General features: G+C 40.7%; 1 protein-coding gene across 5 annotated transcripts in view; it reads left to right on the forward strand.

Annotated features, from left to right (window-relative positions):
* LCLAT1 (lysocardiolipin acyltransferase 1) overlaps positions 1-24,695 on the forward strand; it is a 229,027-nt gene that overhangs the window by 143,673 nt on the left and 60,659 nt on the right. For all 5 annotated transcript variants that reach the window (XM_075535331.1, XM_075535329.1, XM_075535333.1 and 2 more), the window contains 2 exons: positions 6,324-6,470; positions 8,616-8,732. In XM_075535331.1, coding sequence (XP_075391446.1) covers positions 6,324-6,470; positions 8,616-8,732 — 264 coding nt within the window. The remainder of the gene's footprint in view (positions 1-6,323; positions 6,471-8,615; positions 8,733-24,695) is intronic.

Consider the following 24,695-nt stretch of genomic DNA (forward strand, 5'->3'; position numbering starts at 1 on the left):
TTGGCTGGTTTCAGCGTAGTGGGCACAATTCCCGCCATCTGTCTCTAGTGTCCCCAGTGGTGCTATGGGTCAATGAACAATGCTGTGTCCCATGGTGAGGACAGCCCTGTGGTCGTCTCTGTGCATTGCTGCTGAACAGAAACATTGTCCTTAGGGCTTGGTGAGCCAGGATGTGCTTCACTCTCCCTGCCCCCCCTTCCCCCCTCGTTGACTCCTGTGTGCTCTGATCAGACAAGTCCCTCACCTTGAGCTGTAGCTTCAGTGCTGTCCTCTGAAGTGAATTCTTCTTGGGGGAGGTTGGTGTTGTCCACTTAGTTGGTAATGGGTCCAGCCCCCCAGGCCTCTCTGTTGGTTCTCTGCTTCATGTCAGTGTGTTGTGTTTTTATCTTGGAACACTAGGTTGAAGTCTGGTCCCTCTTTCCCTGTGGAGACACAATTAACACCCTCCCCTGCCCACACACTTTTTTACACCCCTTCATACTGTTGCCAAACTATTAGAGTCAGAATTGGGACATTTTTAAATAAGGGCCAGATTGTCAATCTTTTGGGCTTTTCTGGCCACACAATCTGCTGCCGGTCACTGCCATTCCAGTATAGAAGCAACCATAGACAATAGGAGAGGCTTTAAAAAGTTAGTGGAAAGATTCTTTCCCCAAAGATCCCATCTTTCTACAAATGTTTAAAACCCCCTGGTACATAAATATGGGTGGGTGAATTCCAGTAAATCTTATGTTCCAATAAATTTAGGTACCGTGAAATTTGGATTTCGTATAATTTTTACGTATCCTGAAATACTATTTTAACGTGGGCCTTACATAAACAGTAGGGTTGACCTACTAGAGAGCAAGGGCAGAGGGGAAATGTCTGGTAGCTTCTTGTCCATGTACCTGTTGAAATTGTGAAAATTGCTCACCAGCAGTTGTAGGAAATGCAAACGTCCGGTGGCTTAGGAGCGTATAGGAGTGGGACTGCTAACCACAAAGTTAATGGTTCAAACCTAATCTCTAAGGGAGGAAGATGAGACTTTCTGTTCCCATAAAGATTTACAGCCTCAGAAACCCATAGGGGCAGTTCTTTTCGGCCCTGTAGGGTGGCCATGAGTCAGAATCGACTAGATGTTGATGATTTCAGCTGATCCCTAGATTCTAATGGTTAAAATTAAAGACTCCTAAAACCAAGTGTTGGTAAGGATGTAGACAGAGCAATTGGATCTCTTATACTTTGTATTACTGGTGGGAGTGTCGCCACCTGATACAGTTATTGTTGTTACCTACCAAAGCTGAGCATATACTGTATATACTCCAGTGTAAGCCGATCTAAATATCAGCTGAGGCACTTAATTTTACCACAGAAACTGCATAAAAATGTGCCGAAAAACGCGATTTATACACGAGTACATATGGGAAATCTATGATGCAGCAGTTCTACCACTATAAGCTCCTCAACAGAATTGAGTGTTCATGTTCAACAAGACAGGTACATGAATAATCAAGGTTTTTTTTTTCCCATTAAGAGTATAAATACATTGTAACATATGTAAATAATTGACTACTATGCAACAATACAAAGAAGGAAATAATAGATGCAAAGGCGTGCACGAATCTCGTCAACAAACTATATATTCTTTAAAGGAAGCTAAGATAAAAGTGGGTACTATGACCGTCTTATAGGACGATGGATGTGATAAAAGTCACACCAGTGGGTTTATTTCAGGTGCAGGGAATATTAAACTCCAGGAGAGCCATGGGAGCACACTGAGACCCTGGCAGTGCCCTCTATCTTAATTCAGATGATGACCACACATAGATATCTGCACAATTAATATCTATGAGCTTTACTGTCAGTTATCTGTCAATAAAAAGTTCTTAAAAAGTCAGTCCCGCCCCAATCCATACCGACTGAGGGCGACCCCAAGTGCGGACGCTTTCAGAATAAAATGGCCCCCATGACGGTTTCCGAGGCGGGTCCACCTGCGCTCCACCCACAAAGCACGGGCCCCGCCTCTTGGCCGCCCCTCTGCCACGGGAAGTGGTCACGCTCGCGGGCCCGGTGTCGTGCCGCCTGTGAGGGTGACACGGTTGCTGTTCCCAAGATGGCACTTTTGCAGAAGACTGCCTGGGCGGCTGCAAGCGCCCTAGGTGGATAACATAAATGCAACTTTGATGGATTTAAGAAATAAGAAGATCCGTAGTCTAACTGAAGAGGTCAAAATAGGAGCACATGGAAAACCAGTGATTTTTCTCCATCCCAAAGACTGTGGCGGAGTCCTCGTGGAGCTGGAGCAAGCTTGACTTTGATTTGCAAGAAATTATACTTATTGATCTAAGAAATTCTTATAAAAAACTGATAACCATTGACAGTAGCAACTTCTAAAATTGGGGGGGGGAAGTTTAGGAAGCAGTGAATATATTAATGGGGGAAAGGAGGGTTAGAATGATTGTACAACTTGGCGAATATAATCACTATTAATGGATTGTATATTGTAAAATTATTGGATTGGTTTATGATTTACTGTGTATATTCTTACTAACAATACAAAAATTAGAAAATTTTCAGAAAAAAAAAAAAAGTCAGTCCCTGTTACTCTTTGCCCACTAATCTGAGATTCTGTCATTGCAAATTCTTACATAAGTCAAGGAACTTTCTCTCGGTTTTGCGTTCTTTTCCATTGCTCATTCTATTTTTGCCAACATACTAATATAGTTTAATCATTTTTGTTTCAGAGTACTCTTATGTTTAATGGTATAAGACTTTCCTATTTATTCTGTTGTTAGAAAAGCTATTTTGGATATTTTTTTCTTTTATTTTTTTACATTTTATTAGGGGCTCATACAACTCTTACCACAATCCATACATATACATACATCAATTGTATAAAGCACATCCGCACATTCCCTGCCCCAAGCTATTTTGGATATTGCTAGCTTTTTACAATTAAAATTCCCATACATTCATGCCATTGAAATTACATGAAGTGAATGAATCATAAATTTAGTCATCATTGGCTTCTGAGTTGAGTTCAAAAGCATGTATCTAGGCCATTGGACATCCCCTTACAGAAGAGTCTCGGGGAGGAGACAAGTCAGTCAGGGTGCAGTGTAGAAATGATGAAACATACAACTTTCCTCTAGTTCCTAAATGCTTCTTCCCCCACCCACTATCATGATCCCAATTCTAATTTACAAATCTGGCTAGATCAGAGGATGTACACTGGTACAGATAGGAACTGGAAACACAGGGAATCCAGGGCGAATCATCCCTTCAGGACAAGTGGTGAGAGTGGCGTTACTGGGAGGGTGGAGGGAGGGTAGGGTGGAAAGGGGAAAACGATTACAGGGTTCTACATGTGACCTCCTCCCTGGGGGATGGATAACAGAAGAGTGGGTGAAGGGAGACGCCGGACAGTGTAAGATACGACAAAATAATAATTTATAAATTATCAAGGGTTCATAAGGGAGGGGATATCGGGGACAAAGGGGAAAAATGAGAAGCTGATGCCGGGGCTTAGGTGGAGAGCACACGTTTTGAGAATGATGAGGGCAATGAATGTACAAATGTGCTTTATAAAATTGATGCATGTATGGATTGTGATAAGAGTTGTATGAGCCCCTAATAAAATGATTTTTAAAAAAGAAAAACATAACTATATCCTCATTTCTTCTCAAATGCATAGGTATCTTCATAAAAGCCCTGCAAATTCATTGAATTTATTTTTGTACATTTTTGTTTTTCTACTGTGAGTAGGACTTTTTTGGTACATTTCTATGATCCTTTTTCTAATGTCCTTGATTTTATTATAACTTGATCAGAATGATAATAATGATTAATTATTGAACACTGTGCTAAAATGCTCTTATCCTATTTCCTTTCCACAACAAACCTTTGGGGTAAATACTATTAGCATGGGTTAGTATGTGGCTCGAGCTCTGATTGTAACACCATCTCCTCCCAGAGCTGTGGTGCCTACATGCACTACACCAAGGGTCTGAATGTCCTCAGGTGGAGGAGGAGAGAGAAGTGGGAAGAGACGTGTGTGGGGTCAAGCTCAAGCTGGTGGGTAGGATTGGTAGTACAGTGGATAAATAGTCCTTGTGTGAATATCAACAAGACTGGCACTGAACACCATGGCTTACTACCTACTTGTTCAATAGTTAGGACTTGTATTATAGTTAGGATTGATTTAATCCAAATGTATTTTTGCAATTTTGTTTTAAATCATCAACAAATCATTTTATAATCACTCACTATATTCTCAAGGTACTACTGGATCATTATTTTATTTTTTTAAATAATTTTATTGGGGGCTCATACAACTCTTATCACAATCCATACATACATCTGTTGTGTCAAGCACATTTGTACATTTGTTGTCATCATCATTTTCAAAACATTTTCTTACTACTTGAGCCCTTGGTATCAGCTCTTTATTTTCCACCCTCCCTCCTTCCCTCATGAACCCTTGATAATTTACAAATTATTATTTTTCCATGTCTTGCACTGAACCATTATTTTTAATTCCATTTTCTGTGAACTTTTAAAAGCCCTCTCGTGTTTACAAATATAGCTGTTTTTTTACTCATACTGTTTGTAATTCACCAGCACTCATGCCTGCTGCCTAGAATAATGAAAGTGTGCCTTAAAGCTGTACCTTGAAGTGAGAGAGGTGCTCTTGTGCATGTCCAAGAAGGGAATGCATAGACAGACCACAACTTGTGGATTCTAAAACTCACTTTTCATTCCGTCTCAAAATTAGTTTTGATATCCCCATGGCAAGAGTTTGTAGGTCTTCATTATAGTTTGGCACTTTTGGGTTTGTGCTGGACTGCCAGCCACAAGGTCAGCAGTTCAACCCATCCCACTGGTCTGCGGGAGAAAGCTGAGGGCAACCGTTTGTATACAGTCTGAGGAACCTAGATAAGGTCACTATGAATCAGAACGGCCTCTCTTGCAGTGGGGTTTTTTTTGGGTTTGTATCTTTAATTTGCCTCAGCTGCTTCTGCCTCTGTAGCTGATTATTGTCCATCCATGTGACTTTTTAATGCCAATTGTTTGTCCTTTCCTGGATCCCGTGTAAAATTTCTGAGAAAGAACATTTGGTTGTCCAAGATGATTGTACTGTGATTGTGCCCAGCTTTTGATGCTTACTACTCTACTGAAGAGAGGAGTGACCTGTCAGGGGTCTCCCAGAAGAGTTCTAGTCACCTGTGTCCAGGGAGGAATAAGTAGACTGCGCGGTAAAACAGGTCTGTCAGTGGTTCTCAACCTTCCTCATACCGCGACCCTTTCATACAGTTCCTCATGTGGTGGTGACCCCCAACCATAATATTATTTTCCTTGCTACTTCATAACCTTAATTTTGTTACTGTTATGAATCATAATGTAAGTATATGATATGCAAGATGTATTTTCATGTTATAAATTGAACATAATTAAAGCATAGTGATTGATCACAAAACAATATTTAATTATATATTGTGAAATATTTCTTTCTACTGACAAATAAATGAAATTTTGTCTTGAAGCATGGGTAGCATAGGTCAGGCCAGGCACTCGTAGGTGGGCGTATCTACATGTGGGCAGACCCTCCTGGAGATGGAAAGAGGATCAGTGTCTCGGTTCCTAAGACCATTGGAAATATGCGTTTTCCGATTGTCACCTATGACCCTTTCACAGGGTCGTTTGATCCCCAAAGAGGTCATAACCCACCACAGGTTGAGAACCACTGGTCTAGAGCTCTCTGCAGCAGTAGGGCTGATTTGCAGGGCTGATTTGCTTAAAGACAGGAAATGTGATCCCAGTGGATATTTGAGTCAATGAGTTCAATAGCCACTGCCCATTTTCCCTTTTAAGTAAGCTCTCCAGTGGCTAGCCTGCAGAATGGCAGTGGCATTTGAGATTGGCTAGAGAAAGCGAAATACTACACGAATGCTCCTGGTAACAAATCTTTGCTTCCAAACCCAACAAATCTCTGTTTAATTGGGATTTTTAAAATCTTTGATGAGTTACTGAGGCATCCTAGGGGGTCTTTCCCCCTCTGATTAGTTTAAGAACTGCGTTTAACTTGAAAAGAGGTTTTTGAGATTTTTGTAACCTCCAGGATTTACCAACTCTCTTTCAGAACATTCTCTGGTTTATGTGGCAATTGACCCAAGTTCAGTGCTGAATTTTGTTATACTGTGAGATGCTTATTATAGTAATAAATAATTTGTAGTGAAATAATTATACTTTATAGTAAAAAGAGAACCATAAAATATTCCATTTTGATGATCTGTGGATGTCAGTCGTTAAATCTGTCTGAATGCTATTTATTAATTTGACCCTAGGTTGGGCTATGCAGGCTGCTGCTTATATATTCATTCAAAGGAAATGGAAAGATGACAAGAGCCATTTTGAAGACATGATCGACTATTTTTGTCACATTCGAGAACCGCTTCAGCTCCTCATATTCCCAGAAGGGACCGATCTCACAGGTAAGGTACCGGGATTTGGATCACCAAATTGTAAAGCATGAAGTAACTCAGAAGTTATGCAATCTAAATTTGTTTCTTAGGTAAAGTAATTCCGTGACCCACCCTTAAATACCTTGGTTAATTTGGAGTAGGTGTATAAGCCGAGTTTTTCAGCATATTTTTAATGCAGTTTTTGTGGTAAAGTTAGGTGCCTCAGCTGATATTCAGGTCAGCTTCCACTCAAGTATATGTGGTGAATATCTTAAATGCTGTTTTATATACGGTGGATAGGGGAAACCTGCCAGTTAAGTTTTAAGTAGAGACCAAATGAACAAATTGGAATTGATTTGACAGCAGTTAAGTTGCTTTTCTTAACCAAAGCTGGCCGACAAACTATGCAGACATCTGGGCGAATGGCATTCTGGGAAGAGGAAAGAGCTCCTCTCTCAGTGGAATGCCTGGCTTGTTGAGAAAAGCAGGGCAGCTGGTCCCCCTGGGGTGGAAGGCGTGCTGGAGTTGGAGTGTGACAGGAGCACACTAACACAGGCATTCTCATCGGAGCCTGGGATGCACCCACAGTTACCAGTTTGAGCAAGGTATGTGTGCAGATGAATGGAAACATTTTAGTTATTTGGTATCATTTTCTTCCTTCACCTATTGTGGCTATACTTTTTAGAACTACTTCATCAAGGGAGCTTTAAAAAAAAGTGCGTGGAAAAGTGGAATTAAAAGGTAAGGGAATTTCCCCCTGAACTTTTTGGAAACTCTTTTATACTGTTTTCACATTCTGTAGCAGGATTCCATTTTTTATCTTTAAAATCCCCCAAACCCACAAACTAGAAGAGCAAATTAAAGTGCATTTAATTATTACTCATCTCTGGCGTCCCTGTGATTCCACAGCCCCATGTAAGATACTCTCAGCTGTCTATAAAATATGACATTTTAGTCCCATGCCCAGAACATTCTCAAATGTGACTTAATGTGTGGGGCCTTTTCTTTTGACTTGCTTGGGATCAGTGGCTATTTTTAATTCTTTGATTCAGTTTCCTCAACTATAAAATGATGCCACACCTTCTGTGGGAGTGTTCTTTGAATTATTTTATTGCCTATCCCAGGAGCTTCATTGAAAAAATTCAATGAAGTGGTAATGGAATTTTTCCATGAGATTTCTGAAGTTCCTGCATATCTTTTTGAGATGCTAAGGACGCAGTGAACTCACCTTTACATCGTGTGTAGAGAGGTACTTTCCTTCCCTCATTTTCCTTTTGTTTCCCAACCAGAAGGGTTTATTTTGTATAGGTGCTTTCCCTGTGGATGTGAGGGTGCAGCTAAGGAAGGCAGGTTCTTCCATCTGCTGTCACCAGAAGCTGTTTCATGAGCTCCAGCAGCTGAGGCCAAATAATTTCTGAACACTTTACTTTTTCCAAATATATTTGCTGAATAATGGGTTTGGTTCTTCTTGGAACTTATAAAGTTACCTCATGGGATGGAAAAAGAAGTTTTTGCCAGCAATTGGAACATATACTTGACTCTGTAACTATATTCAGCCAAACCATGTTCAGATGTTTGTACACGATGTGCTAATCATGTGCCTGTTCTGTTGTGGAGAGGTTTGGGTTAGCAATGTTAGCATGCTCTTTGCCTGTGCGAGGCAAATATTTCACTTTGCATTAAAGGCCTAAGTTACTGGGTTTAAAAAAAAGTTAAGTTGATATACGGTATTTAACAAATTGCTGATAATTTCCTCTGGATATCTAGATCCTTATGTTTTCTTTTGTTAGCATTCTATATTATAATATCTCAATTTTTATGATGTAAGAACTATTTTATGAAAATCTTTATTAGTATTTCATTTGCATTTTGATTTTCATTGTGTATCGACAGTTTTCTGAAGTCTTTTAATGAATTTCAAAGGCGCAAATAAATTTCAAATCTTTTAATGAGTTTCAAAGGAACAAATAAATTTCAAACCATTATTAATAATTTTTTAAAATTTTCTCAATAAACAACCCTTGGATCTTTTTAGGGACCAACTGAAAGGCTTCTGTCTTCTGTTTTGACTCAATGGATTGTATGCAATAATTGTAGAACAGTTACTTGCCATTTTTATCACAGAAAACTATTTCATTTGTATTTTGTCTTCTCATGGTCTATTGTTTTGCTTAGAAAACAGCAAGGCCCGAAGTAATGATTTTGCTGAGCAGAATGGACTTCAGAAGTATGAATATGTCTTACACCCAAGAACGACCGGCTTTACTTTTGTAGTGGACCGTCTGCGAGAAGGTAAGCACCCATCTCAAAATACAAGTTTTATATTTGTGGCAAGAGTTGCTAGCCTTTCTTCACAATGCTTTAGAATTTATAAGGTGTCTACTGTATCTCAAGAAATAACTCTATTTTTATACTAAGTTGACCACATGCACTAAAGTGGTCCACTTTATATCATTGAGAAATATAAAAGATATCTTTGTACAAGAAGATATTTCTTGCTTTTTATTCTATTTTCATTTGAATAGTCGAAAAGTAATGCATGTAATTCGACTGTGGTGCGCTTTTTAAAATCATTTTATTGGGCGTTTGTACAACTCTTACCATAGTCCATCCATCCATCCATCCATTGTGTTCAAGCATATTTGTTGCCATCATCATTCTCAAAACATTTGTACATTTGTTGCCATCATCATTCTCAAAAAATTTCCATTCTACTTGAGCTTTTGGTATCAGCTCCTCATTTCTACCTCCCTCCCTGCCCCCCTCCCTCATGAACCCTTGATAATTTATAAATTATTATGATTATAAACTTTTACAATGTTTCCCCACCTCTGGTGACAGAGTAGGTTACACAGTGAGTTGCCGGTGGAAAGTTAGCTTTATATAGCCAGCAGGCTGCTTCTTGAGGGAGAGGTGAGGCCGCCTGCTCCCCGTAACGACTTAATGTCTTGGAAACCCAACAGAGAAGGTGGCTTCCAGCTTATGAGGGTCTCTGTGAGTCACAACCCACTCGATGGCACTGGGTTTGGTTTGGGGTTTTTATTTTTTCCTTAGCAAAGCAGCAAAACTGCATTGAAAATATTTTCTCATTTATACCCACAGTGCATTTGGCTCTTAGAATCTGAGACTATCTCATTCTTTCCTGTAGTTTGTTGTAGTTCTTTATAACGTGAAATGTAGCTTGACATTCATGATTCCTTTGGTCTCTGTTTAGTAGGAAGGCAAGCCCACAGGTGACAGTGTTGGGTCTACAACCTCATTCTATGTCCTCTTGTGTAGCTCCTAGTACTAGTATAGTGCACTTCCTCCCTTCTCTACTGAAGGGCATATGAAGACAAGGTGACCCATAGGAAGGTACCACGTCCATTGAAATGTTTGTTTTCATATTTTTGTTATGTGCAAAAACAATTATGCTTTGTATCATAGCTTTACATATTTATATGTTCACATAGAGGCTTCAAAAAGAAAATAGAAAAATTTGATTGTCTTTTAAATTCCATTTTCCCATGACCTCTTTGAAGCCCCCACCATCTTTATCTGTAGGCATGTGCGTACCTAAAGGTGAGCACATCCATTGCGCTATGTGAAGGAGGAATCAGCTAGCACATTACTGAAATTTTATTAACTTGAGCTCCTTAGCAGAACACTCTTGTTCGCATGGCTCCTCTCTCCATTCTGATTTCTAGCAAGCACATTATGTAATGGCACCATCTGGGACAAATTAGTGCCTTCGTCTGGTAATTTCTAAGCTGTCATAAAACGGCTTGTGCCTAATGTGAAAGTTCTTGAACCGTTAAGTAAGAAAAGGTATAAAGTTTTTACTTCTTTCCTTAAATGGCATCACTTTTATTCCTGTAAGGTTTGATGTGCTTTATAGATAGCACTCAGTTAATGAACCTTCTCAGGATAAAGCTTCTTTACCACTAAATCTTCTTGACTTTGAAGAAATGTGCATAATAAAAAGCACACGGCTATGGTGCCACTATAGCAGAAAGAGCACCAGTTGGTTGCTTTAACCAGTAAACGAGGGGCATCAAAAAGTTTGTAGAAAGATTCCCTTATCTTTCATCTCCACACTTCACTGACCGTTTGAAGCCCCTCTCTATTTATTTTCCTCATTTAGGAGAAAACAAACTTAGTTGAACTATCTGTAATCAAGCCACCAGCTGTAGGGGAAGGTGATCTGTCCAGTCCTGTCTCCTCTCACCCTGCCACCCATTGCCTGCCCCTATCAACTCTGAGAACCCTGATCTGACCCCCTTTCCCATGGTGATCCCCATACGACAGGCCCTTTCCCCCAGTCTTCACTCATGTTACATCTCAAAGGTGATTGGCTTAAAACACAAATGTGCTTTGCTGTGACCTCCTTAGCATCTAAGAATGTCCTGTTCCCAAATAGAATTATACCCACAAGTAAAAGGGTTAGCATTTACAACAAACTTAATCCATAACTTATGGTAAACCAAATCTATTTTCATAATTTAGTTGGCTTTTGAATTTCTGTGATTATCAGTAGCATGAGTGGAACTTTGTGACTTGACAGTCATCTTGTGTGAATGGCCATCTACCAATGTAAGACCGTGGGAACACAGTGCTTATGGAATGGGGTAGATTTTTTTTAAAGCAGGTTTATTGAGACACAATGACATCATCCACATATACAATTCATTTGTTCAATCATATAAAGAAGAGTTGTACAATTATTACCACAATCATTTTCTTTCCATGCAGCTTGTACTCCCTTATTCAATAGTAAATGTTTTGTATTTCCTTACAAAGTGATATTTCATAGTATTTAATGATTTATTTAAAGGCATTTTCCAACATCTGGAACACATTCATCCACTTATCTTTGTGGTAATGAAGTTTTTTAACAGACAGATATGCAGTTGGGACACATCTTTTTGTTAGTGAAGACCTTCCTGTCCACTGAGCAGAGTCGTTGGGAGGCCGATGCACAGTGGATCGGGCTCGATGTGGAGACCCTGTGCTCTGCATCTGGACATGTAGTAGTAGTGAGCCACTTCACAGCTGTGAGGAAGGTGATTGCTTCGTGCTCAGGGCACTAGTCCACATCCACCAGGTGTGATTTTCCTGCCAGAACTTTGAACTGATTTCCACTCTGTATATGATTGCAAACAGTTAAATGACTCAAATTTACTTTCATTAGACAAATAGAGTGGGACCTGGATACTGTAATAAACATAAGAACTATGGTAATCATGGCAGTAATTAGCAGCTAGACTCTGGATGAGCAGTTCAAAACCACCACCAGCTCCTCGGGAGAAAGAGGAATCTGTGCGCTTCCATAAAGAGTTAGTGTGGGACCCTGGGCAAGAGCTCCATCTGCTCGGTGCCATGGGTTTGGGTTTTACTAGTTACTGAGCAACTGCTCACTCACAGGCATTCTACGACGTGCTTTATGTGGATAAGATCGATTATGCCTCATCATACCGTTCAGTGGTGGTCACCATGACTGAGGTTTCACCTGGAGGTCAAAACTAGAGAAGCTCATTGGAATTAACTGGCATAGTTTCTCCGACTGGGTAGCCCATGATCTCTTACTTGCTGTAACTTTTACTGCATGTTTGTAGTATAATTTCAGTTAACTAAAAACATTTAGATCATACAGCTGTGTAGCAGCAGTGAGCTGGGTGTTTTCTGTTTTGTTCAGACAAAGCAGGCCAGGCAGCCAGAGAGAGAGGGATTGATGCTCCAGGTAGGCTCTGCTGCTGAGGCCACTTGCAGCACACGCCGCAGAGGCTGCAGTAGGAGGGCGGAGCGGTCCTGCTTCCCGAGGGTGACAGCGAATAGGAAGGGGTTTCTGTCAGCTCCGTGGTAAAGAGGATCATGGAGGTCATCTGTGAGTCCTCCATGTCTTTTAGGAAAAGCATCTCAGGAGGGCCCAGACTGCTGTCTGGTCTTTGGTCCCCTGAGATCTGCTCTGGAAGGATATATTATAAGAGAAGGAAGCTTACTGTTGAAACCAAAAAATTAAGAAAACCATTCCAGTGGGCTCCTGGGGGCCATATTAAAATACATGACTATAAAGTTTATGTCTGTCTGCCCAAACCTGTAACCGAATTCAGCACAGCTACCGTCTGTTAGGTAGCGGTTAAGGAGGTTAAGGACAATGGGTACAGGAGACTTTCCGGATATCAAAAAATAAAGGATAAAGTTTTACTAGGATACATTGTGGAACCGGAAGTGCAAAACAAGGAAAGTCTATTTTGTGCCTGTTGAGCATATAATCCTTCTTGATTCAGAATATTTAGAAAACAAATTTAACACCCGTTATTTACCATTCGATAAACACGTTGTTCTTGTAATGACCATTGTAAATACATTGACCAAGTGCTTTGGTTTTTATCATCTGTGTTGTTGCTTACACTCCTGGTGGATGGTCAGTCTCTTGAGGCTATGTGGTGCCCTGCACACAGCAGAGACCCAGCATCGTGTAGAAGGCACACACACACGCACGTGGGCAGTGAGACCAGATAGTGCCGTAGCATGTTCTTGGAGCATCATGCATTACATAGAAAAGTATCTGTCTGCCTTAGACACGTATGTAACTCTAATCATAGGGCATTTCAGTTGTGATCAGGAACTTGTTCTTTTCTCGCACTGGATCATCTAATGGATAGAGACTTCCGTGTTGGAAAGGTCTTTATTTTGTTTAAATCATATAGATATAAAGTTAACTGCACTAAAATTATTTGAATTTTTTATGATCTCCATTGATTCACCACTTTTAAGAATAGCTTTAGTCTTCCTTTATTTGAAAACAAGAATGATTTTGTCCACCAGCTATTTGAGCTTGTTATACCTTTTACAAGCAAATATAACCCAATTGTAACCATGCAATAATTATTTTCACCAGTAGGCAGCGCAAATGTGCACATTTGAAGCGACCTAAAATTAGGTTCAAGTACCCTAGTTACAGATTGGCAATAGTAAATATTATAACCCTTCGTATTTGGTTGGAGGCATATCTTATTTAAAACATGACCTTTCCTTAAGAAGCTCACAGTCTTCTTGGATAACAGCACAGAAAAGCTCTGAGGAATTATATGAGGCAATCAATAAATGAAGGAAGTAAAAAAAAAGATTCATGGAAAAATGGAACTGAGAGCTAGTGGAATTTTTCCACTAACTTTTGAAGCCTCCTCATAAAAGTACTAATCTTCGTGGTATGTAGTATATAGCTGTTAAGCGGAATGATTGCAGGAGCATGTAGAAAAGACAATGTAGGGGGCTCACCGGAACGTTGAGATGCTCAGGTAAGGCTTTGTCAGGAAGCTAAACTTCTTTGGGGCCCCTAGAGATTGTGAGTTGGACTGGCAGAAATTAAAAAACAAAACAAAACCACAATGGTGGATGATGGCCTAGCACTGATGAGGAAGGATACTGGAAAGGAAGGGGAGCACTGACGGCTGGAGCCACTGTGGCCCCGAGCAGCCATTTAGGAAAACCAGCTTGATGGGGCTGAAGAACAAAGTGATAGATAATATTTGCAGAGGCGGTATTGCATCAGTGCTTTAAAAAATGTAATTTCTATCCCCAATATTTATTTTTTAAATGACCATAAAGCACTTTCAAACAGAGTATCGGTAGATTTTAGTTTTGGGCTTGAGTGTCAAACGTGTCAATTCTTGTTTAGTACAGATGCTTAAATTCTAAATATTAAGTAAATGAAAGATGCTGTGTTTCTATGACTCTGGGGACTAAAGGGCCAACACTAAAGAGAGAATGCATCACCACTAAGTAATTTGCAATCCCTAAGGAGCCTTGATGGTGCTGTGCGATTACAGCGTTGATGGTTCCAACCCATCAGCCATTCTGCGGAAGAAAGAGGAGGCTGCCTATTGCCTATTGATTAACAGTCTTGGAAACCCTGGATCGTTTCACTCTGACTCCGAATCGGTGGCAGTGATTTGAGTAGCACAGAGTTAAGTGATTCGTCAACTAGTAACTGAGAGGTTGGCAGTTTGTACCTACCCAGATGTGCCTCAGAGGAAAGACACCTTGCTCAAGGTCATAGTGTTTTACTCTGCAACCCACGGGCTCAACTCAGCAGCAACTGCTAGATCATCTAGAGGAGCATGTCTTAACAAACTCACCCGAGAAGGGAGGGGAGCTGACTTAACACCAGGTTACACATACAGTTCTATGTTCGGCTCCCTCATTATGGTCTGTATGGATTATCGGTTGTTTGGAGAAAGTTCGTGGTTAGCCAAGAAGTACAAGCAGTCTACCCGTCATCAACACATTGACATAGTGTTGTTAGAACTTTTTATTCATTGAACGTTTTAGATAACGCACCCTCTCTACTGACAACCCGGTCTGTTTCTTACCTGTAGTAGCTGTGTATAAGTTAAGACCAAACTCATTGCGATTGAGGCATAATGACCTTATAGGGCATGGTAGCACTGCCCCGGTGGGTTTCCGAGACTAAATCTTTACAGGAGCAGAGCAACCAAAACCAGACTCCTTGCCATCTAGTCACTGCTGACTCATATGAAGCCCTGTGGGTTTCTGAGCCTGTAACTGTTCACGGGAGTAGAAATCCCAGTCTTTCTCCCTCGGAGCTGCTGGTGGTTTCAAACTGCTGACCATGCAGCTCCCAGCCAACAGGGCTCATCTATTTGCCTTAGGTGACTGCTTGGTTTGAACTGCAGACCTTGCTAACAACCCAGGGTGTAAACCCACCTAACCACCAGGGCTCCATGGCTGTATACAGAGGGTGATTAAAGGCTCACATCACATTCATTTATCCTAGTCTTTGAGCCACACCCAAGGTTCCGTTTCACTCACTCTTCCTAAGAGCCAGCATGTTTTAGAAGGTGAAGAAGAAAGACAGACAGTTGAAGTATTAGGGACATCACATATACCTGGCCCTTTCAGGTGACTTTTTATTATTAGAAGCTAGGAAATAGGATACGACCTTTTCTTCTGCTAAAAAATATAATTACACAGTAGACCTTCGACATTGGCCGAGACATTTTCCAGTTCCTCACAGTTGCAAGTATCACTGTAGTATAAAAGTTGGCTTTCTTCTGAGAAAGCTTTTACAAAGAAACAAAGCTTTTTATCTACTGGTGGAGAAATCTAGTACAACAGAATATGAATGAGATTTGGTGGCGATCAGTGAGTAAACTCCTGTAGATCCAACTGCATAACTTTTTCCTGCCCATCATGAAGCAGAAATGATTACATGTTGTTCACCAAAATTAAGTTTGATCCCATCTCAAACACCTTTTGGATCTCTCATGTTGAATCTTTAAATGCTAGCACTGTAAGCGGCTATCAAGAACCCTGAACTGCTCACTTAGAACAGATGTTATCATTTTGTCTGTTGTTGTTAGGTCCCGTTGAGTCATCCCAGTGCGTAGCAAACTTAGATACAACAGAGTGAAACACTGCCCGGTCCTGTACCATCCTCAACAATCATTCATAACTTTGAGCTCCTTCGTGCAGCTACTGTGTCAAATCCATTTTGTGTATATGCCCACCACCACCCTTAAATTTTTTAAAATCATTTTATTGCAGGACTTGTACAACTCTTATCACAATCCATCCATCCATCCATCCATCCATCCATCCATCCATCCATCCATCCATCCATCCATCCATCCAGTCAAGCACATCTGCACATTTGTTGCCCTCATCATTCTCAAAACATTTGCTTTCTACTTGAGCCCTTGGTATGAGCTCCTCATTTTTTCCCCTCTCTGCTCACCCCCCTTCCTCATGAACCGTTGATAATATATAAATGATTTATTATTTTGTCATGTCTTACACTTCCCGGCGTCTCCCTTCACCCACTTTTCTGTTGTTCATCCCCCAGGGAGAGGCTTATAGATAGATCTTCGTAATTGGTTCCCCCTTTCTATCCCACCTTCCCTCCACCCTCCCAGTATCACCACTCTCATCACTGGTCCTGAGGGGTTCATCCGTCCTAGATTCCCACCCCCACCTTTTTTTTTTACTGACCATATCTACGTTACCTAGCGTCATGTCGTCTTCCAGGGACTGGAATCTCCTGATAACATGTCCGAAGTACATTAGCTAGCTGAAGCCACCCGCTCTCACTTCTAAGGAGGACCAAAGCAGAGGGGTATGTTCTTCTGGCAGTGTGTGGATAGTTACTCTTCTTTGCCAACATCATAATTCACACAAACCAACAAATTCATCCTTTTCCTTATTCAGTGCCTAGATTTCACATGCATGTACAGGGTTTGAAAGTACCTTGGCTTGGGTCAGGCACACTTTAGTCCTCGAAGTGACGCCTCTGTTCTTTAACACTTTCAGGACGTCTTGTGCAATTGTTTTTATTGTTTTACTGCTGTTCCCATGGGTGTTGGTTGTGAATCCCAGTAAAATGAAATCCTAGACAATTTCATTTCTTTTTGTGTTTGTCATGTTATTTATTGGTCTAGTTGTGAGGACTATTTTTTTCTTTTGAGGTTGTAATCCATATTAAGGCTGATTTTGATCAGTAATTACTCCAAATTCTGTGGGTTTTTTTAACAAGAAAGTGTGTCCTCTGTATATGGCAGCTTGCTGATGAATCGTCCCCTAGTTATATTTAATGAACAAATATATTCGACCTCGACCTCAATGAGAAATAATAGAAACCCTACAGTCTATGCATAAAACAAGCATCTATTATTAAGCCAAGTGTCCAGCCTGTGCCAGGCATTGAGTTGGACAGGTTTTTTTTTGCTCTGCTTAGGCAGTAAGAAACACACATGGAGCTGAGTACCGTCCAAACACAGATAACTCAAGGCTAAGCTCAGAACTACTTAATCAGGAAGTCTTGGTGGTGGGTTGTGGCCTTATAGCTACCGTCTGAGGCACTTGTATACACATCACTTCATCCTTGCAATACACAGTGTCCCAGGTAGTTTGTTACACCCAAGGAGAATGACTCATATTAGCAACTTGCCCAAGGTCACAGAGTGGTTGGATAAAAGAACCATGATTTAAACTCAAGTCTGGTTCATGCCAGAGCTCATGTTCTTTCCATTGTGTAATAAGTTTACAATTTTCCTTTTCCAAATGCTATAAAAATTAATGCTTTGTAAGTTGGTTCTCCCCCCGTCACCCTTAAGTGTTCTCCCTGATACCCTTGGCTGTACTATGAGTTTTGTTTAAATGGAAAAAGATATAAAGGATTTCCTTTTTGCAAGCACCTGTTTTATTTTCCTGATCCTTATAGAGTTGCCAACTCTTTCCTGCAAATTTGCTCCATTTTTTGAATCCTTAAAGCAAAACAAAAAACACACTCAAATTATCTGTCTTTTTCACATTGTAATTCTTTTTCCCCTTTTTGATTTTTTTGCCACCAAGTCCCAAAAGAATAGCCTAACTTGATTTGTTTTCTCAACAGTGGCTCACTTTATATAAAACAGACATAAAAACATACATGTTCATTGTAAAATCAGAATTTATTGTAAAATATTTGGAAAATTAATAAAATAAAAATACTCTTTTGGGGGGGTGTTAACCACCTATCAGAAATATCCATGTGATATCCACATGAAGTGATTGAGAAGACTATGGCTTGAGTCAAGTGACTCAACGTTATCAAAGTGATATTTATGCTATTTTGATGTATACATGGTATTGTATCATGTAGAAGAACTATTTATCAGGTGATTCCTTCATTGTACAACATTTTAAATTTTCCACCCCTATAAATAATGTGAGGAAGCCCTGGTGGTGTGGTTGGCTATGTGCACTAGGTTGATAGCATCAAGGTTGGCAGTTCGAAACCACCACCAGCCACTCTGAGAGAAAAAGATTAGGGTCTCTACTCGCAGAAAGATTTACAGCCCCTCTTGGCTTTAGCACCATCTTGTTAGAAACCTTGGGACCATGAGACCCAAGGTGAGTGGTCCCGAACAGTGAGTTCAGACATGGAGGAAGGAGAGAATGAGAAGACTGAATGATGCACAAGAGAAGATGAGGCAGAGGTCCCAGTACACCAACCGTGTGCACCCTGAGAAACCACAGTTGCAGGAATATGCAGTGTGCAGGCTGGGACACTGGTACAAGTTGCTGACTGCATGCTACCGTCTAGAACTTCCATTGCCACTCGATCTCCACGAGCACCTGAGAGCTGCTCCTCCCCCCCCCCCCCCCACCTTGCTCACAGCTAAGCAGTCCAATTTGGATCCTTTGCCTGGACCTGTGACATTCTGGACTAGTTCTGTTCTCAGTTGTGGTTCAATGTAATGTGTACAATAAAGCATCTCTTCTCCTGTCGCAGCTGAGGAAACAAACAAACAAACAAAGATTTACAGCCTTGGAAAAACCCAGAGTGGCAGTTCTACCCTGTCCGACAAGTCACTATGCATTGGAATTGACTCAATGGCAGCCCGTTTGAGTATAAATAACATATGTATAAACAGATGTTTATTTTCTTAGGATAAATTTCCAAGTCTTAATTACTGAGTCAGGGTTCCATCATTCAAAGGTTTTTGGAAATTCTTATACTTTGCTCCATTTCAACCAGTCTCTGAGTTCTCTTGCTATTGCAGTGGAAAGATCTCGGGGAGTCAGCCAGCTTCTTGCATTTCCACCAGAACCACCTTGGCTGGGGCTTCGTGCTGACTACTTTTCAGATTATCTCTTGATGTCTGTTCGGCCTCCAGTGCTCCTTTGCAAATCCATATTTGCGCACTACTGACAATCAGTCTTCATAACGGATAACCAATGCAGTCATTTCTGCAGAGGCTTCATAAAGATCATGAAAAAATGCCTGATCTTTTGCTTCTATTTTTCCATAAATGTTGGGAAGACTGTCATATATTCATTTGCTCAGGAAAAAAATTTTTGGACACCCATTTTGTCCATTTGGCTGAAATACCAAGACACAACCCATTCCCTGAAGACCATCAGGTTTAGAAACATAATTATAATACAATGTCATAAGACATCTGAAGAGACCAGTCTTAAGTACAATAAAGAGAGCCTATCTTGCCTAAAGTATTTACTAAGAGGTAACATTAACTGAGAATTAAAGAACAAATTGGCATTTTCCAGGGAGGAAAGGCATTTAAATATTTCTTTTACCTCCCACACTCCTTGTTCAAGATTTTGTATGGTATGGCTTTGGTTTTCTTGAATTTTACCATTTACAGTTTCCCTTTGTGCAATGAGGGCCCACCTATTTGAGTTAATTGGTCAGCCTTGACATTACCTTGTGCCATTTGAGTCTCTGCCACTGCCTATCTCGTTCTCTAAGAAGCGCTGGTGGCTAAAGGATTCCCTGCTGACCCATGTTAGCAATGTGAGGCCACCCCTGTGCCATGGAGGATGTGGCACTGAGCCTGAAGGGGCAGTTCTCCTGGGCCCTGCAGGGTTGCGAGGAGTTGGGTTTGACTCTGTAGCAGTGGGTTTGAGGATGGGTTTTATCTGAGCACTGTTCTCTTCGTAACCTTTCCCAAGACTCATTTCCCTTTCCAGAACTACTCCCAACAGTTAATTCCCAATTCCCCTACTTGGCAGTCATCTGGAACAAATACATTTATTTCTCTCCAATGGAATATAACACAGTGAGCCTTATTGCCTGTTATAATACGATTTACCTTCCTACAGCTCTGTCATCTAGATTATCGAGGCAGAAACTCTCTAAACCCAGCGAGTGCTGGTCCATCTTTATTTTTCTCAGCCCAAACCAGCCATCCCTGGGTTTCACAGTGCTCCCAGGTGGAATCCTTTTTTATCTTTAAGCCATACTTTACTGTGTCCTTTTTTGACGTCTCTGGCGCCTATCCTCTTGACTCCCCACCTGAGCAGTTGGTCTGGTGGTGATGAACCGCTTTTCTTTCAGAGTACACAGTGCCCTGTGCTTTGCCGTTAGAGCCATAGCTCATCTTCCGAGAATTGTTCCTATCTAGACTTAGTCTGATGAGAAGAAGCCACCCTGCTGCACACCTTGCCTGAGTTTAAACCATGCTGTATTCTCTCGCTCTCTTCACACAACGACCGCACGATCCAGTACATGAGCACCAAGCACAGCTACAATGCTCCTTTGAGGCAAGGGAGGAGAGACATCAGCTCATGTCCTTTAGACAAGTTGTGATGAGAGACAAGTCCCTGGGGAAGGACATCATGTTTGGAAATGTAGAAGGGCAGCAAAAAAGAGGAAGGCCCTCAACAAGACGGATTGACGCAGTGGTTGCAACAGGGAGTTCAAACATAAGACCAATTGTGAGGATGGCACAGGACCAGGTAATATTTCATTCTGTTGCACACACTATGATTGGAATCGACTCGACAGAACCTAACAATAATAGGGGAGAAAGATGAGGCTTTCTACTCTCATACAGAGTTGTAGGAGGCAGTTCTACTCTGCCCTCTAGGTTCTCCATCGGTTGGACTTGACTCAATGGCAGTGAATGAGATGCACGTGGCTGCTCCCAGTGTGGTTGGCAGGTCACACCCACCCAGTGGTGATGTGCTTCTGTACACATGATAGTCCCACTAAAAACCCGATGGAGCAGTGCGACTCTTGTCACAGGGGGTAACTATGGGTGGAAATTAGACAGAAGGCCCCCGAGGCCAGTAGGGATGGCATCTTAGACTTGAATGAGTGCCTTATTGTATGTACCCTCTAGCATGCCATTTCTCCAGTGTTTCCCACTCACAAGTGTTTTTCCTATTGCATTTTAGAACCACTTGTTTATCTTCCCCATTAATTCTGTTTCCCGACTACAAGATTCATTTCTGTCCTGTGGGCCATGTTGCCCCCCCATTCAGAATGGGACTTGGCACAGATCAAGGAGCTTCCCAACGTGGGTGGGGAAATTCCACTATTTTTAATTCAATTTTTCACTATGAGCTTTTTGAAGTTCTCTTGAAATGGTCTTTAAGTTGATAATTATTTTAGTTGATTTAATTTTATATCCTGTTATGTTCTAATGAAGATTTCAAATAGCTGTCATAACAACAGGACCAAAATTTGGGGAAAAACTGAGGTAAAGGGGGAAAACTCTTTAAGAACTAGGTATGAGGCAGGTACACAAAATATAGGTTTCAAGGTTCTCTGTGTCCTTGCATTTTGAGTCCAGGAATCGCCCTTGAACTTTGTGACAGATTCTCAGGAGGGAAACTGAATGGTATCATTGAGAAGATGTATAAGTTGAAAGCAAAGCACATTCAGCAGAAAGCATGGCCATTTCTGAAGGACTTGAACTAGCTCATGGCTCCTCAGAGTGGGAACATGGTGCAGTCCCCTGACTAGAGTCCTCAGCACAATCTTTCTATTAAATACAACACGTCTAGGACTACTGTCTCCAGTCACACAGTACCTGCCTGTGTCGGTCAATGTTAGGAAACAGAGCACTTCGGTAAAAGCAGCCCCCAAAAGGCCAGCATATCAAGGCTACAAGTTAGTTTCTAGTTGCTCAATTCAAGAGGTATGGATATACTCCAAACCATTCCCCATAAATCGTATTTCACTCCTGGAGATTTCGATGAGAATTGCCCGCCGCCCCCCCCCCCCCCCGCCTGTGTTTGAGTATTCCTTGGATCATCTGCTCTGCAGATATTTTGTCTCAGAATGGAGTGCAGAGCCCCACTTTGACTAGTAGGTGGAGCTGGGAACAGGATTAGCATATGCTTTTAAGGAAGTTGAAGAAGCTAATGAAACTGCATGCATGACTTCCGTTAGAGCTGCCTTCCCTCTCAGCTAAGGCTGGCCAGTATGTTCTTCAGAAATAGAGAGTTGGACTTATGTGTTCCTGTATCCTCCAAAAAGCTTGAAAACACAGTGTTGAGCACATAATAAGTGAACCATTGCCCTAACCCTATAACACCTGAATTTGTAATTTCAGGGAAAATTTTTTTTGTTTTTATTCTTTACTTTCATAGTTATCAATATATATTAATAGATACACTTAATTAAATGTTGTGAAAACGTCACGCTCGGCATTATAGGGCTAAGCTCGGTCTTGTCTCTGGCCTGGCAGGTCTTGTTTGGTGGCATGGCCCCACGTCCTCTCTTCGGTGCAGTCACGTGGAGCATACTCGTGTGTAAAGTTACTGTGCCTTCTCTCCTCAAGGGGCTCTTGCTCCTAAGCTGTGCCCAGTCAGCTGGTGATCTTCTAGCCACCCTTCAAAACAGTCCAGGTGCCTATGTCACTTGAACAATTCTTGGCCTCTTCAGGTTATTGAGGACATGTCCCCTCTTGCTACTCTCATACTTTATGCGTTTGTCTCAACCACCTTTAAAATATTTTTTAATAATCAGACATGTTTGTTTTAGTCTTACCTCTCTCGTGGAACAATGAACGCCTTTAGAGTAGTGACCCTGTATCTTGTTTAGTGTTCTATCCAAGGCCTTAGAAGAGCGCCGGGAATTTTATAGGTACCTACCTAGTAAATATACCATTTTCTACAATTCAGAGATGGCCGGTTTTCAACATTTCACACATGTTTGTGCCCCTCGTGTGTTGTTTACTTAGCACATCTGATCAGCTCTGTCTCCCAGTCCAGAGATGAGACTCTTGAGAGAGAATTCATGTGGATACTTTTATTGCAACCGAAGTTAGATTGATGGCAGTTTCAGAGGGCCATGTGAGGCGAATCCTCAGCTGATAATAAAAGCTATTCTATGACAGCCTCCTCTTGTTTAACTGCTGAAGATGAAGATAAAGCTGGTTTGTTTATTTGTTGTTTTAGGTTATCTGAGGAGGACTTCGCAAAGCACATGGAAAATTACATTATCTTTCATTCCAATTTTTCACTAATGTTTTAAAGCCCCCTTGCATATACTATTAAAAGGGAAATAATGTAAATGAACAAGTTTTAACAATTGCCCATGTAAAAATCAGTATGGAAATATGATTATTTATTGTTTCTATGGTTAATTAGTATTTCTAATCAGTCAGTTGCATATTCTGAGGTGTGGTATTAAAAGACATACTCATTGCAGGCTGTGCCTCTATACCACTTGGCCTCAAAAGAAGAGTTTGGTCCTGAGGCTGTACACCGCCTGGAAGCCCTAGTGAATGCCTGCCATTGTGAGGGACAGACCTGGGTTCTAAGGAGCACAAGTGTGCCGGTACCATGAAGTAAAACAATTCTCAAAATACAGATTGTTATTGGAAGGTGATCATAAACTGTTGTGTTCAGACCACCTGGGTATTGCTTCTTCAATAGATTTATCTGTACCTAAATCCTTTATGTCTTTTAGAATATTTGTATTATTTTCTTAAGAGTAGCACACTGATGTAAAAAGTGTTAGTAATTCTGACACTTATAAATTGTGTTTATTTTTCAATTTAGAAATATGGAAGAAGATTTGTAAGCCAGATGTGTGGAATTGCCTTTGGATGATAACTCTGTGTAGACTGTGGGCAGGCTATATTGTTACATACATTGAAGATTCGGTTTCCCACCAGTGTTTAGTAGGAGAAATTTGCAGCAGCAACAGATGCTGAGAGTCGCTGTGCCTTCATAGAGTTAGCTTACTGTGTGATGGGGACGCACCAACTCTTTATGCCTTAAGAAGCTGTGTCCAGCTCAGTGTAAGAGTTTCAGATGGGTATGGCAAATGTATGTAACAATGTGTTTTTGCTCCCTGTTCATATGAAAATCAAAATTTATTCTCCCTGAAGATGAGATATTAGCCTGAATCTTAAACCCTATGGATCCTTGAACCCAGAATTTCATCTGAACAGGAACTTTTATCAGCCTTTTGGTTTTATCCAGTAAATGATTATCTTGTGGGTGTGCTAGATTTCTTTACTGGGTTTGTCATGGTTCTCATTCTCTCTCTCTCTCTCTCTCTCTGTGTGTGTGTGTGTGTATATATATATATATATATATATATATATATATATATATATGTGTGTGTGTGTGTGTGTGTGTGTATATATATATGTATATATATATATATATATATATATAGAGAGAGAGAGAGAGAGAGAGAGAGAGTGAGTGAGTTTATAAAACGTGTGGCTTTTTTAGCTTGATGTTTTTCTTAATATTCTTTTGGAAAATTTTTAACTTTTCTTGTTTTATTATCTAATTATAAGTAATTGACTTATTTTTGAGTGTTACAAAGGTATTTTTCAAATAATACTGAACTTGCTTGTATTGTATATGTTTATGTGAGTGTACATGCAAACTTAATTCCACGTGCCTTCATTGTTTAAAAATAGCATTCTAATCACAAAATCCCACACAGACATGAACCCTAATTCAGAATTTGCTTATTGTGATAATTTTGAAAAGGGCTTG

This window comes from Tenrec ecaudatus, chromosome 17 (genome assembly GCF_050624435.1).
Source record: "Tenrec ecaudatus isolate mTenEca1 chromosome 17, mTenEca1.hap1, whole genome shotgun sequence".
NCBI classification, from domain to species: domain Eukaryota; kingdom Metazoa; phylum Chordata; class Mammalia; order Afrosoricida; family Tenrecidae; genus Tenrec; species Tenrec ecaudatus.